This window comes from Mugil cephalus, chromosome 11 (genome assembly GCF_022458985.1).
Source record: "Mugil cephalus isolate CIBA_MC_2020 chromosome 11, CIBA_Mcephalus_1.1, whole genome shotgun sequence".
NCBI lineage: Eukaryota > Metazoa > Chordata > Actinopteri > Mugiliformes > Mugilidae > Mugil > Mugil cephalus.
In genome coordinates this window covers 13,966,730-13,979,083 of record NC_061780.1, presented here as the reverse complement: position 1 = coordinate 13,979,083, position 12,354 = coordinate 13,966,730, and the positions used below count along the sequence as shown (strand labels likewise).

The 12,354-nt window shown below is 38.7% G+C and overlaps 2 protein-coding genes across 4 annotated transcripts; both read left to right on the top strand.

The window, feature by feature from the left end:
• The first annotated feature begins 1,543 nt into the window (after nt 1–1,543).
• On the top strand, nt 1,544–3,226 carry LOC125015862 (tumor necrosis factor receptor superfamily member 6B-like). The gene is made up of 5 exons (XM_047597881.1): nt 1,544–1,637; nt 1,978–2,368; nt 2,622–2,801; nt 2,928–3,010; nt 3,107–3,226. The coding sequence occupies exons 1-5, from the start codon at nt 1,629–1,631 to the stop codon at nt 3,149–3,151; spliced, it is 708 nt and encodes a 235-aa protein (XP_047453837.1). The 5' UTR covers nt 1,544–1,628; the 3' UTR covers nt 3,152–3,226.
• Nucleotides 3,227–5,716: 2,490 nt separating this feature from the next.
• Nucleotides 5,717–8,373, top strand: LOC125015861 (tumor necrosis factor receptor superfamily member 6B-like). Of its 3 annotated transcripts, none has more exons than XM_047597878.1 (8): nt 5,717–5,810; nt 6,157–6,547; nt 6,794–6,973; nt 7,100–7,181; nt 7,278–7,474; nt 7,601–7,682; nt 7,779–7,941; nt 8,110–8,373. In XM_047597878.1, the coding sequence occupies exons 1-8, from the start codon at nt 5,802–5,804 to the stop codon at nt 8,167–8,169; spliced, it is 1,164 nt and encodes a 387-aa protein (XP_047453834.1). In that variant the 5' UTR covers nt 5,717–5,801; the 3' UTR covers nt 8,170–8,373. The 3 variants fall into 3 exon arrangements, with proteins under 3 accessions (XP_047453834.1, XP_047453835.1, XP_047453836.1); XM_047597879.1 differs by having other exon boundaries at nt 7,779–7,968; nt 8,152–8,373; XM_047597880.1 differs by lacking the exons at nt 7,278–7,474; nt 7,601–7,682 and having other exon boundaries at nt 7,779–7,968; nt 8,152–8,373.
• Nucleotides 8,374–12,354: the final 3,981 nt, after the last annotated feature.

Genomic DNA, 12,354 nt, shown 5'->3' with positions numbered 1-12,354 from the left:
ATTAGAGCCAATAGGTGTAGGGTTAGTGTTAGGGGCTAGGGTAAGAGCTCCTAGTTTTGGTTGTTAGGGTTAGAGACTCTGGTGTTAGAGCCATTAGCATTACAGTCACTAGGGTTAGAGGTTGGGGTTAGTGGTTAGGGTTAGGGGTTGGGGTTTGGGTTAAGATACTGTCTTCAAATTCTGGAAGAAATACACATTTGCTTTTGACTTTGAATGTGCCCTGTGAAAGACTGGGTGTACCCAGCCTCTCATCCAATGACAGGTTTCAGCCTCTCCCCATGACCCTCCAGAGTACAGAAAACAATATAATGAAAGAGCCTGGAAGTTTTGTGATGCTATGAGTGAAATAATCTAAGATCAGAAACCCAGTAATTATCTTTCTAAGAATTCAACTTCCATTTTCAGGGCTGAAGTCAGTATGACTTCTGACTGGATAAGAGATCTTGACCATAATGAGGAATTGCATTTAAAAGTAAAAAAAAAAGAAAAGAAAAAAAGATTAAGTGTCTTCCATTTAAATCCCTACATCAAATTCAGCAGTAGAATGAATCACTCACACTTAAATTCACGGTGAACACACCCCATCACAGCTGTACTGTGTTCTCAATTTCTGCAGAAACAGGAAGATTGTGGACGCACAGGTACTTGTTTGACTCAGAGTGTGTTCACAGCATTTTTTTTAAAAGACAGATTCTTCATCAAATCATTCAGTCATCAGTCATTGTTCACACGGCACTCAATGAGTCACTGGCACGTTCTTCAAAGAAAAGGTGACTTCTGAAATGCTGACACAAGAGTAATATTAAAAAAAAAAAAAAGAAAAAAAAACAGTCAGCGGAAAATAACCTAAAAATCTACGTTTTGGTTTTTGACAAATATCATGCAAATGACAGGGCAGAGACATTTCCTGGAAATGTCTGTATCAGGGCTTTTTCAAGTTGTGCAAAGACAGATACTGAGTCATGATATATTACTGTAACACTGATAATTACTAGATGATTATGTCATTTATCCAATCAAACTGTATAACTTTAATATAAGCATAGTCCTTTGGTTGACATTACTGAGCAACATTTATTTTGACCTCATACAATTCAAATTCGCAACACATTGCATTTCAAACAAGTATTTTACACTGTATGGATACTTATTAATTTGCATTAGCAAAACAAAATTCATAACCAAGCTGATCAGACCATAGACCATGCAGACGATTGTTTCCCTTATTTTCTGTAATTCATGCTCATGTTAATGTTAACACTAATATCATATTATATAAGTGACCACAAAAACCAAGATATTGGTTTGAAGCCCTGAAATTAAAAGTCCGAAACTGGCTTTGTATCTTGGAAATGTCAGTTTCTTGCAATCATACGCTAGTTCCTATGCTGCTTAACCACATCTAACCGCCGTCCGACACTTCCTGCGTCTTTTTTCAATAACCCTTTCAGCACTTTGATAAAATGTCCAATATTTCAGTTCACTCTACATGTGGAAGTTGTTTGACCTTTTAAGCAGAGGTTTTGCAGCCCGATAGCAAGAACCGCAAACGCCCACGCACGTAGACTTCTTCTATAAAATAAGCCTGATGCTGATGTCAAACCCTCTTTGACAGAAGTGACAACACCATGAGCACGGTGAGTACTGTATATTACAATATTCTGTAATACTTCATCTTCAATGTCTTATAAAGAAAAAGTGTTGATAAATTCTTAAATTAAAATATAGTACCTTTTTATTTGACAGAATTTATTAACTGATCTGTCTCTCTAATTGGGTATCTGGCATCACTTGTAAACTGACATAGATTTATTTTTTATTATAATTCCTGGACAGTGAACAGTCATTTTAAAAGCTCAGATCGTGTTAACTGACTTGTGAGTAGTGATAAGTAGTGGGACTTGGCCGTAGTAACCGTTGAAATAGTGATACTTTCAGATCTGCTCATCAACGGTTCTCTGTGCTGTGTCTCCTCAGCTCTTCCTACCAGCTCTCCTCCTGCTCTCTGGTGTCCTCTGTGGTGCCTCAACAGTGGATCCTGTTCCCACCTATGAGCACCAAGACCGATCCACCGGGAAAATCCTCCAGTGCAACAGGTGTCCACCAGGCACTCACATGGTCGCTCACTGCACTGCCACCAGCCCCACCCGGTGCTCTCCTTGCAGACCGGACCACTTCACCGAGCTGTGGAACTACCTGCCCAGGTGTCTGTACTGCAACAACCTATGCTCTGAGAACCAGGAGGTGGAGAAGGAGTGCTCCCCGACCAGCGACAGGGTGTGTCGGTGCAAAGAGGGCTTCTACGCCTCTGACGACTTCTGTTTCCCACACTCAGAATGTGGCCCCGGGCAGGGAGTCCTAACCAAAGGTACTGCCTTCAGGGAAGAGAATCTCATAAACTATTAATACCCTGCTATGAATAATAAAATGACATAAATAAAATATGAACTGTCAGATTATACGTTTATGTTTACGGCAACTTATCAGAATCTGTTTTCAAAGGTATGGAGGAAGTTCAGGAACTGCTTTGGAAACTGTGCCCAACATAGTGACTCTCAGGAGGAACTATGGTTGGTTAAAACTCTTGTAATGACCCACAATGCTTTGTTTTCCTTTTTCAGGTACATTGCAAAATGACACTGTTTGTGAGCACTGCCCTGATGGCTATTTTTCCAACTCATCTTCTACGTCGGATTTGTGTGTAAAACACCAGGAATGCCCAAACACACAGTCTGTGCTCCTCCACGGCTCAGCGTACCATGACACAGTGTGTGGCTCCTGGGAAGATCTTGCAAACGGAGGTGTGTATAATTTGTAGAGTGATCCCAGCTGCCTAACTCTCCATTATAACATTTATGAAGAAATAGGAATTTCCTTATACATGTAGTTAGTTTTTGTTAAGTTTCATTTGAAACTGTCTTCCTCAGGTGACACGCTGAGGACATTTCTCTCCAGCATTCTTCAGTTCACACAGGATGCGTGTAGGAAGAATGAAAAGATTTATCCACAAGTGAGTCTGCACCTTCATTTTCTTGCCTTTTTAAACCACTCCATTCCCCTCTTTATTTGCACAAATGTAAATCAAACCATTCTGTCTCTACAACAGGTACATCCAGAAGTCGGGAGAAGACAGGTGGGCCACTCTCCCTAAAAAGAGAGGTCCTCTCCTGGATATAATCAGAGAGTGGCTGGTCCAGGCACCAGAGGAGGAGCTGAGAAAACTGCCAGCGAAGCTCAAGGCTTTGACCTCAGAGTCATGCAGAGAACGGAAAGACTCACTGTGTGGCTAATATTAATTGTATTAAATGAGTACATGGTACATGTACAACTATACCTCATAAATTTAATATGTGACAGGGCAGCTTCTTTTTCACCATTTGACTGTGTTGTAGAGTTTGTTAAAATATGTGAATTAAATTAATAATATTTGCAGAGAAACTGGAGAAGAGACTCACTGAGATTAAGCATGGGAGCCTAAACTGTACCTTAAGCATCTGATGCACTCCAATACAATGAGTCCATGATACATGTACAGCTATATCTCATAAACGTAATATATGACAGGGAAGCTTAAAAACTATGTGAATTAAATGAATAATGTTCGATGAAGCACAGATACATGATAATATTACAGATAGTAAGGCAACCACTGTCGCTAAAGTGTCCATTTGATATATTAAAATAAAGTCCCGGTATTGTCAAGTCATTGTCATTGTCAGCTGTTTTTCTTTTCTCTGTATTTTTGACTTCAGATTTCTGAAGATGGAAAACAACTCACAGTTCAAAAGATAGACAATCTCCTTATGTAAAGATGAAATGAAAAAATACTCAGGTATCACAAACGCAAATTTAAATTAGAAATATAACTAGTTCTACAGAATGATCTGAAATGGAAATATTTAACCTGTCAGTGGAATAAACACGTAAAAGGATTACGTAATCTGTAGTATGTTATTACAAATGACACCATTGTGACAACCTGTATTTGAAACAAATGACCACAAGGTGTCGCCTCCTCTCTGTTTAACTCTGTGAGCATATGACAACTAGAATAACTAACATTGTTCAATCAGGTCCCAGTAGGTAATTCTTTGTTAATGATATTCAAGTCATCTTAATGATAAATGAGTGGACCACAGGCTGAATAAAATGTAACAGTGGAGAAACATAGAATAGGAGCTCCAGCCTATGGCCTTTTTTCGTTCAGCAGAATGAACATGTTGATCTCTGAGTTGAAGATTACATATAGAGCTGCTTCATCTTCTCTCTTGAACAGGCCCTCATGTTATTGTCCCTCAACAAGATATGAAAAAGTTATTTATTTATTAATAAAACCACCTTCTGTCAAATCTGTGACTGTTTTGACTGTTTGGCCAGGGTCCCAAATAAACCTGTATCCAGACATAACCTTAGTTTTAGTTTAGTTTCCTGAGTGGAACATGACAGAACTGTCATTCTCTAATATCTAGGTAACACTTCTCCTAAGCATTTTAGTTTTATTTTATCTTAAATGTGTAAAACGCCATTAACAAAAACTACATTTATATTGTTGAATATTATTTAAATAATAGCGAGTTTCATACAGAGGTGCTGTCATCATGCACATAAATGTCTTTTATAATGCTCATAGTTCCACAGTTTCTAGTATAGCAATTAATGCAGTTATATTAGAGCATTTTATTTTATGGCTTCATTTGCACTAGGAGTCATCTTTGTAATATTTTTAAGTTACTTACAGTCATCTTCTGAACCTGTACACAAGCATGTGGACTCAAACACCCTCGGGACCATCACAGGTATCTGGTTCCACATGTTGCGCATCCTTACTAATTACTATTGATCTGACCCATTTCTGAGATGATTTACCCCCCTTTTTTTTACTTATCACATCTACAAAGTCTAAAAATTAATAGAACAAACTTCCGGTTCTGGTTGTTGCTCCTCTTATGTCTGAGTCAGACTTTCAGATACCACATGGAGCATCTCCTGGCGTCTCTGTGGCGTCTTAAATTCTAATAGTGACATGTGGAGTACACATTGCAATATTATGGATTATTTTTGAAAAAGTTGTAAGCATTTGTTAAAGAGATTCATTGCATGGATGCTGGTATCGAACACACAAGACAGATACTGAGTCATGATATATTACTGTAACACTGATAATTACTAGATGATTATTTCATGTATCTAATCAAACTGTATAACTTTAATATAAGCATAGTGCTTTGGTTGACATTACCGAGCAACATTTATTTTGACCTCATACAATTCAAATTCGCAACACATTGCATTTCAAACAAGTATTTTACACTGTATGGATATTTATTAATTTGCATTAGCAAAGCAAAATTCATAACCAAGCTGATCAGACCATAGACCATGCAGACGATTGTTTCCCTTATTTTCTTTAATTCATGCTCATGTTAATGTTAACACTAATATCATATTATATAAGTGACCACAAAAACCAAGATATTGGTTTGAAGCCCTGAAATTCAAAGTCCGAAACTTGCTTTGTATCTTGGAAATGTCAGTTTCTTGCAATCATACGCTAGTTCCTCTGCTGCTTAACCACATCTAACCGCCGTCCGACACTTCCTGCGTCTTTTTTCAATAACCCTTTCAGCACTTTGATAAAATGTCCAATATTTCAGTTCACTCTACATTTGGAAGTTGTTTGACCTTTTAAGGAGGTTTTGCAACCCGATAGCAAGAACCGCAAACGCCCACGCACGTAGACTTCTTCTATAATATAAGCCTGATGCTGATGTCAAACCCTCTTTGACAGAAGTGACAACACCATGAGCACGGTGAGTACTGTATATTAAATATTCTGTAATACTTTATTAAGAATCTTCAATGTCTTATAAACAAAAAGTGTTGATAAATTCTTAAATTAAATGATAGTACCTTTTTATTTGACAGAATTTATTAACTGATCTGTCTCTCTAATTGGGTATCTGGCATCACTTGTAAACTGACAAAGATTTATTCTTTATTATAATTCCTGGACAGTGAACAGTCATTTTAAAAGCTCAGATCGTGTTAACTGACTTGTGAGTAGTGATGGGTAGTGGGACTTGGCCGTAGTAACCGTTGAAATAGTGATACTTTCAGATCTGCTCATCAACGGTTCTCCGTGCTGTGTCTCCTCAGCTCTTCCTACCAGCTCTCCTCCTGCTCTCTGGTGTCCTCTGTGGTGCCTCAACAGTGGATCCCGTTCCCACCTATGAGCACCAAGACCGATCCACCGGGAAAATCCTCCAGTGCAACAAGTGTCCACCAGGCACTCACATGGTCGCTCACTGCACTGCCACCAGCCCCACCCGGTGCTCTCCGTGCGGACCGGACCGCTTCACCGAGCAGTGGAACTACCTGCCCATGTGTCTGTACTGCAGCAACCTATGCTCTGAGAACCAGGAGGTGGAGAAGGAGTGCTCCCCGACCAGCGACAGGGTGTGTCGGTGCAAAGAGGGCTTCTACGCCTCTGACGACTTCTGTTTCCCACACTCAGAGTGTGGCCCCGGGCAGGGAGTCCTAACCAAAGGTACTGCCTTCAGAGAAGAGAATCTCACAAACTATTAATACCCTGTTATAAATAATAAAATGACATAAATAAAATATGAACTGTCAGATTATACGTTTACAGCAACTTATCAGAATCTGTTTTCAAAGGTATGGAGGAAGTTCAGGAACTGCTTTGGAAACTGTGCCCAACATAGTGACTCTCAGGAGGAACTATGGTTGGTTAAAACTCTGTAATGACCCACAATGCTTTGTTGTCCTTTTTCAGGTACATTGCAAAATGACACTGTTTGTGAGCACTGCCCTGATGGCTATTTTTCCAACTCATCTTCTACGTCGGATTTGTGTGTAAAACACCTGGAATGCTCAAGCACACAGCTTGTGCTCCTCCACGGCTCAGCGTACCATGACACAGTGTGTGGCTCCTGGGAAGATCTTGCAAACGGAGGTGTGTATAATTTGTAGAGTGATCCAAGCTGCCTAACTCTCCATTATAACATTTATGAAGAAATAGGAATTTCCTTATACATGTAGTTAGTTTTTGTTAAGTTTAATTTGAAACTGTCTTCCTCAGGTGACACGCTGAGGACATTTCTCTCCGCATTCTTCAGTTCACACAGGATGCGTGTAGGAAGAATGAAAAGATTTATCCACAAGTGAGTCAGCACCTTCATTTTCTTGCCTTTTTAAACCACTCCATTCCCCTCTATATTTGCACAAATGTAAATCAAACCATTCTGTCTCTACAACAGGTACATCCAGAAGTCGGGAGAAGACAGGCGCGCCACTCTCCCTAAAAAGAGAGGTCCTCTCCTGGATATAATCAGAGAGTGGCTGGTCCAGGCTCCAGAGGAGGAGCTGAGAAAACTGCCAGCGAAGCTTATGCTCCTCCACGGCTCAGTGTACCACGACACAGTGTGTGGCTCCTGTGAAGATCTTGCAAACGGAGGTGTGTATAATTTGTAGAGTGATCCCAGCTGCCTAACTCTCCATTATAACATTTATGAAGAAATAGGAATTTCCTTATACATGTAGTTAGTTTTTGTTAAGTTTCATTTGAAACTGTCTTCCTCAGGTGACACGCTGAGGACATTTCTCTCCAGATTCTTCAGTTCACACAGGATGCATGTAGGAAGAATGAAAAGATTTATCCACAAGTGAGTCTGCACCTTCATTTTCTTGCCTTTTTAAACCACTCCATTCCCCTCTTTATTTGCACAAATGTAAATCAAACCATTCTGTCTCTACAACAGGTACATCCAGAAGTCGGGAGAAGACAGGTGGGCCACTCTCCCTAAAAAGAGAGGTCCTCTCCTGGATATAATCAGAGAGTGGCTGGTCCAGGCACCAGAAGAGGAGCTGAGAAAACTGCCAGCGAAGCTCAAGGCTTGTGACCTCAGAGTCATGGCAGAGAAACTGGAGAAGAGACTCACTAAGATTAATTGTATTAAATGAGTACATGGTACATGTACAACTATACCTCATAAATTTAATATGTGACAGGGCAGCTTCTTTTTCACCATTTGACTGTGTTGTAGAGTTTGTTAAAATATGTGAATTAAATTAATAATATTTGCAGAGAAACTGGAGAAGAGACTCACTGAGATTAAGCATGGGAGCCTAAACTGTACCTTAAGCATCTGATGCACTCCAATACAATGAGTCCATGATACATGTACAGCTATATCTCATAAACGTAATATATGACAGGGAAGCTTAAAAACTATGTGAATTAAATGAATAATGTTCGATGAAGCACAGATACATGATAATATTACAGATAGTAAGGCAACCACTGTCGCTAAAGTGTCCATTTGATATATTAAAATAAAGTCCCGGTATTGTCAAGTCATTGTCATTGTCAGCTGTTTTTCTTTTCTCTGTATTTTTGACTTCAGATTTCTGAAGATGGAAAACAACTCACAGTTCAAAAGATAGACAATCTCCTTATGTAAAGATGAAATGAAAAAATACTCAGGTATCACAAACGCAAATTTAAATTAGAAATATAACTAGTTCTACAGAATGATCTGAAATGGAAATATTTAACCTGTCAGTGGAATAAACACGTAAAAGGATTACGTAATCTGTAGTATGTTATTACAAATGACACCATTGTGACAACCTGTATTTGAAACAAATGACCACAAGGTGTCGCCTCCTCTCTGTTTAACTCTGTGAGCATATGACAACTAGAATAACTAACATTGTTCAATCAGGTCCCAGTAGGTAATTCTTTGTTAATGATATTCAAGTCATCTTAATGATAAATGAGTGGACCACAGGCTGAATAAAATGTAACAGTGGAGAAACATAGAATAGGAGCTCCAGCCTATGGCCTTTTTTCGTTCAGCAGAATGAACATGTTGATCTCTGAGTTGAAGATTACATATAGAGCTGCTTCATCTTCTCTCTTGAACAGGCCCTCATGTTATTGTCCCTCAACAAGATATGAAAAAGTTATTTATTTATTAATAAAACCACCTTCTGTCAAATCTGTGACTGTTTTGACTGTTTGGCCAGGGTCCCAAATAAACCTGTATCCAGACATAACCTTAGTTTTAGTTTAGTTTCCTGAGTGGAACATGACAGAACTGTCATTCTCTAATATCTAGGTAACACTTCTCCTAAGCATTTTAGTTTTATTTTATCTTAAATGTGTAAAACGCCATTAACAAAAACTACATTTATATTGTTGAATATTATTTAAATAATAGCGAGTTTCATACAGAGGTGCTGTCATCATGCACATAAATGTCTTTTATAATGCTCATAGTTCCACAGTTTCTAGTATAGCAATTAATGCAGTTATGTTAGAGCATTTTATTTTATGGCTTCATTTGCACTAGGAGTCATCTTTGTAATATTTTTAAGTTACTTACAGTCATCTTCTGAACCTGTACACAAGCATGTGGACTCAAACACCCTCGGGACCATCACAGGTATCTGGTTCCACATGTTGCGCATCCTTACTAATTACTATTGATCTGACCCATTTCTGAGATAATTTACCCCCCTTTTTTTTTTACTTATCACATCTACAAAGAATAAAAATTAATAGAACAAACTTCCGGTTCTGGTTGTTGCTCCTCTTATGTCTGAGTCAGATTTTCAGATACCACATGGAGCATCTCCTGGCGTCTCTGTGGCGTCTTAAATTCTAATAGTGACATGTGAAGTACACATTGCAATATTACGGATTATTTTTGAAAAAGTTGTAAGCATTTGTTTAAGAGATTCATTGCATGGATGCTGGTATCGAACACACAAGACAGATACTGAGTCATGATATATTACTGTAACACTGATAATTACTAGATGATTATTTCATGTATCTAATCAAACTGTATAACTTTAATATAAGCATAGTGCTTTGGTTGACATTACCGAGCAACATTTATTTTGACCTCATACAATTCAAATTCGCAACACATTGCATTTCAAACAAGTATTTTATACTGTATGAATATTTATTAATTTGCGTTAGCAAAACAAAATTCATAACCAAGCTGATCAGACCATAGACCATGCAGACGATCGTTTCCCTTATTTTCTTTAATTCATGCTCATGTTAATGTTAACACTAATATCATATTATATAAGTGACCACAAAAACCAAGATATTGGTTTGAAGCCCTGAAATTCAAAGTCCGAAACTTGCTTTGTATCTTGGAAATGTCAGTTTCTTGCAATCATACGCTAGTTCCTCTGCTGCTTAACCACATCTAACCGCCGTTCGACACTTCCTGCGTCTTTTTTCAATAACCCTTTCAGCACTTTGATAAAATGTTCAATATTTCAGTTCACTCTACATTTGGAAGTTGTTTGACATTTTAAGCAGAGGTTTTGCAGCCCGATAGCAAAAACCGGAAACCCCTAAAACCCAACAAACCAATCACCACGCTGAGTTTATTGTGAAATAGCTGCATGGTCTATGGTGGCCTCTTGTGGAGAGATTTTCGTTGTGCAGGACATTGGATGGTTCAGATAGCACAAAGCATGACAGGAGAAAAGGTTTTGAATTTGTGGAATTTCAGTGAGGCATTATAATCATGGATGTATGGGTGGTATGCGAACATGCACAAAGTAAGTCTTTGTTTACTTGGCCTATATGAAAAAGAAAACAATGAAAAACAAAAAGCCTGATAATAATAATCATTCATCATTATCGCCTTCATCATAATAAAGACTCTTGAGCTATGGGTATATTTCTATTTATCTCTGTGTAACCATGTTGTTGCCAGTATGTTTATGCTGCCTCAAATCATGGGATTGGCAACTAGCTGTGACATTTCCGGTGGCATCCCTAGATGCCATGGCCGATGCCACTGTTTTAGGGGAGATGCCACGGCCGATGCTACGGCCCATGCCTTTGTTTATGGGAGATGCCACTGTCAATGTCACTGTTTACGCTGCTGTTTGTCCGAGACAATAGGGTCTTGCGGCAGACCTCTAGCGTGAGGCCACTTCTGTATCAGACGCTCAGAACAATAAGTACGCGCAAGAAACTTCGAAATAAAATCATTTTACACACTTTTGTAAGAAGCGGCTCTATCATTAATTCATATTTGATAAGTCCCCGCCAGAGCGGAACAGTGGTCCGGTGGTTATCGCGGATGCCTCTCAGCGAGAAGGTCTTTGTTCGAGCACAGCTCAGGCCTTTCACATGTTAATTTTGATTCTTTGTTATATGTTGTAATATAAGTTGCCAATCACATTTTTAGCTATGTTCAAATAACAGTGTCAGCATGTGTGGGGGAGAGGAATAATTAAAACTGTATTTTTGTAAAAAAAACAAAACAAAAAAAAAACAAAAAACAACAACTTACCCGTGTTCTTAATGAAAATAAGTTACTCTTTTTTTAATAAATAAATAAACACAAAATGACAAGTTTTCATTCTTTTTGCCTTTTTTAATCTTAACATTTATTGATGATTTGAATACGCTATTGAAATCAAAAGCATTGAGAATACACAGAAATTATTCAATATAAATAGTTTCATAAAGGCACTGAACACATGCTGTATTTCAGTCTACGACAATGTTATCTAATTTTCAATTCAATGAAAATATCAGTAAGTACACCTGAGTGTTGAAGTGGAAACAGGGACACTCTAAATATAGGTCAATGAAACAACATGGTAACTCAAAATACAAAGACAGCGGAGGTAATCTTTGAATTTACAGCTGGTTTTGGAAATGGCAATTGGCACATAGAACAAAAAATGTCCACACAACGTCCTCTGTCAGTCCTGTGGATGTACAAAGAGTGGTTGTTAGCTACTCCAGCTACGCTTTCATTTAGCATTAGTGCTCCACTTCACATTCACATTATGCCAAGTATCCTTGTCTGTCATGAATCTCCTCACAAAAAAAGATCCTCTTTCTGCAGGGCATCGTCATTCTGCCTCAGACCAATGGATGGCATACTACAGTACAGCCTCTGCCAACTATTCCTCCCTCATTTTTACATCCGATGTCAGGGTGGGGAGAAACTGTACCCATTACAGGCACAGATAGGAATAAACAAATTCATCTTCAATTAAGTTAGACCTGCGATAGGCTGGCGACTTGGTGTACTGTTGTATCAAATTATTCCGAAATAGGAGACCCTTGTAAAACTTAGTCTTTGAAAGATGTTCAATTCAGCCTGAAGATAACTTCTCTTTGGAGTCTCAAAAAAATCATCAGGAGCCTAAGTCCAGAGCATCAGAGTGATCTTTATTGCCAGCAAGAAAGGAGAGCCGCATCACAGGACAAAAAATGGTCACCACGACCCCGCTCTAAGGTGCGAGGGCTACTGTCCTCATCTTTTATACCCTTGGGAC

Coding starts and splice junctions, on each gene's coding strand:
- LOC125015862 (XM_047597881.1), top strand. Junction 2,369..2,621: donor GCAGGGAGTCCTAACCAAAG/GTACTGCCTTCA, acceptor TTCCTTTTTCAG/GTACATTGCAAAATGACACT. Junction 2,802..2,927: donor GGAAGATCTTGCAAACGGAG/GTGTGTATAATT, acceptor TGTCTTCCTCAG/GTGACACGCTGAGGACATTT.
- LOC125015861 (XM_047597878.1), top strand. Junction 6,974..7,099: donor GGAAGATCTTGCAAACGGAG/GTGTGTATAATT, acceptor TGTCTTCCTCAG/GTGACACGCTGAGGACATTT. Junction 7,683..7,778: donor ATGAAAAGATTTATCCACAA/GTGAGTCTGCAC, acceptor TCTCTACAACAG/GTACATCCAGAAGTCGGGAG.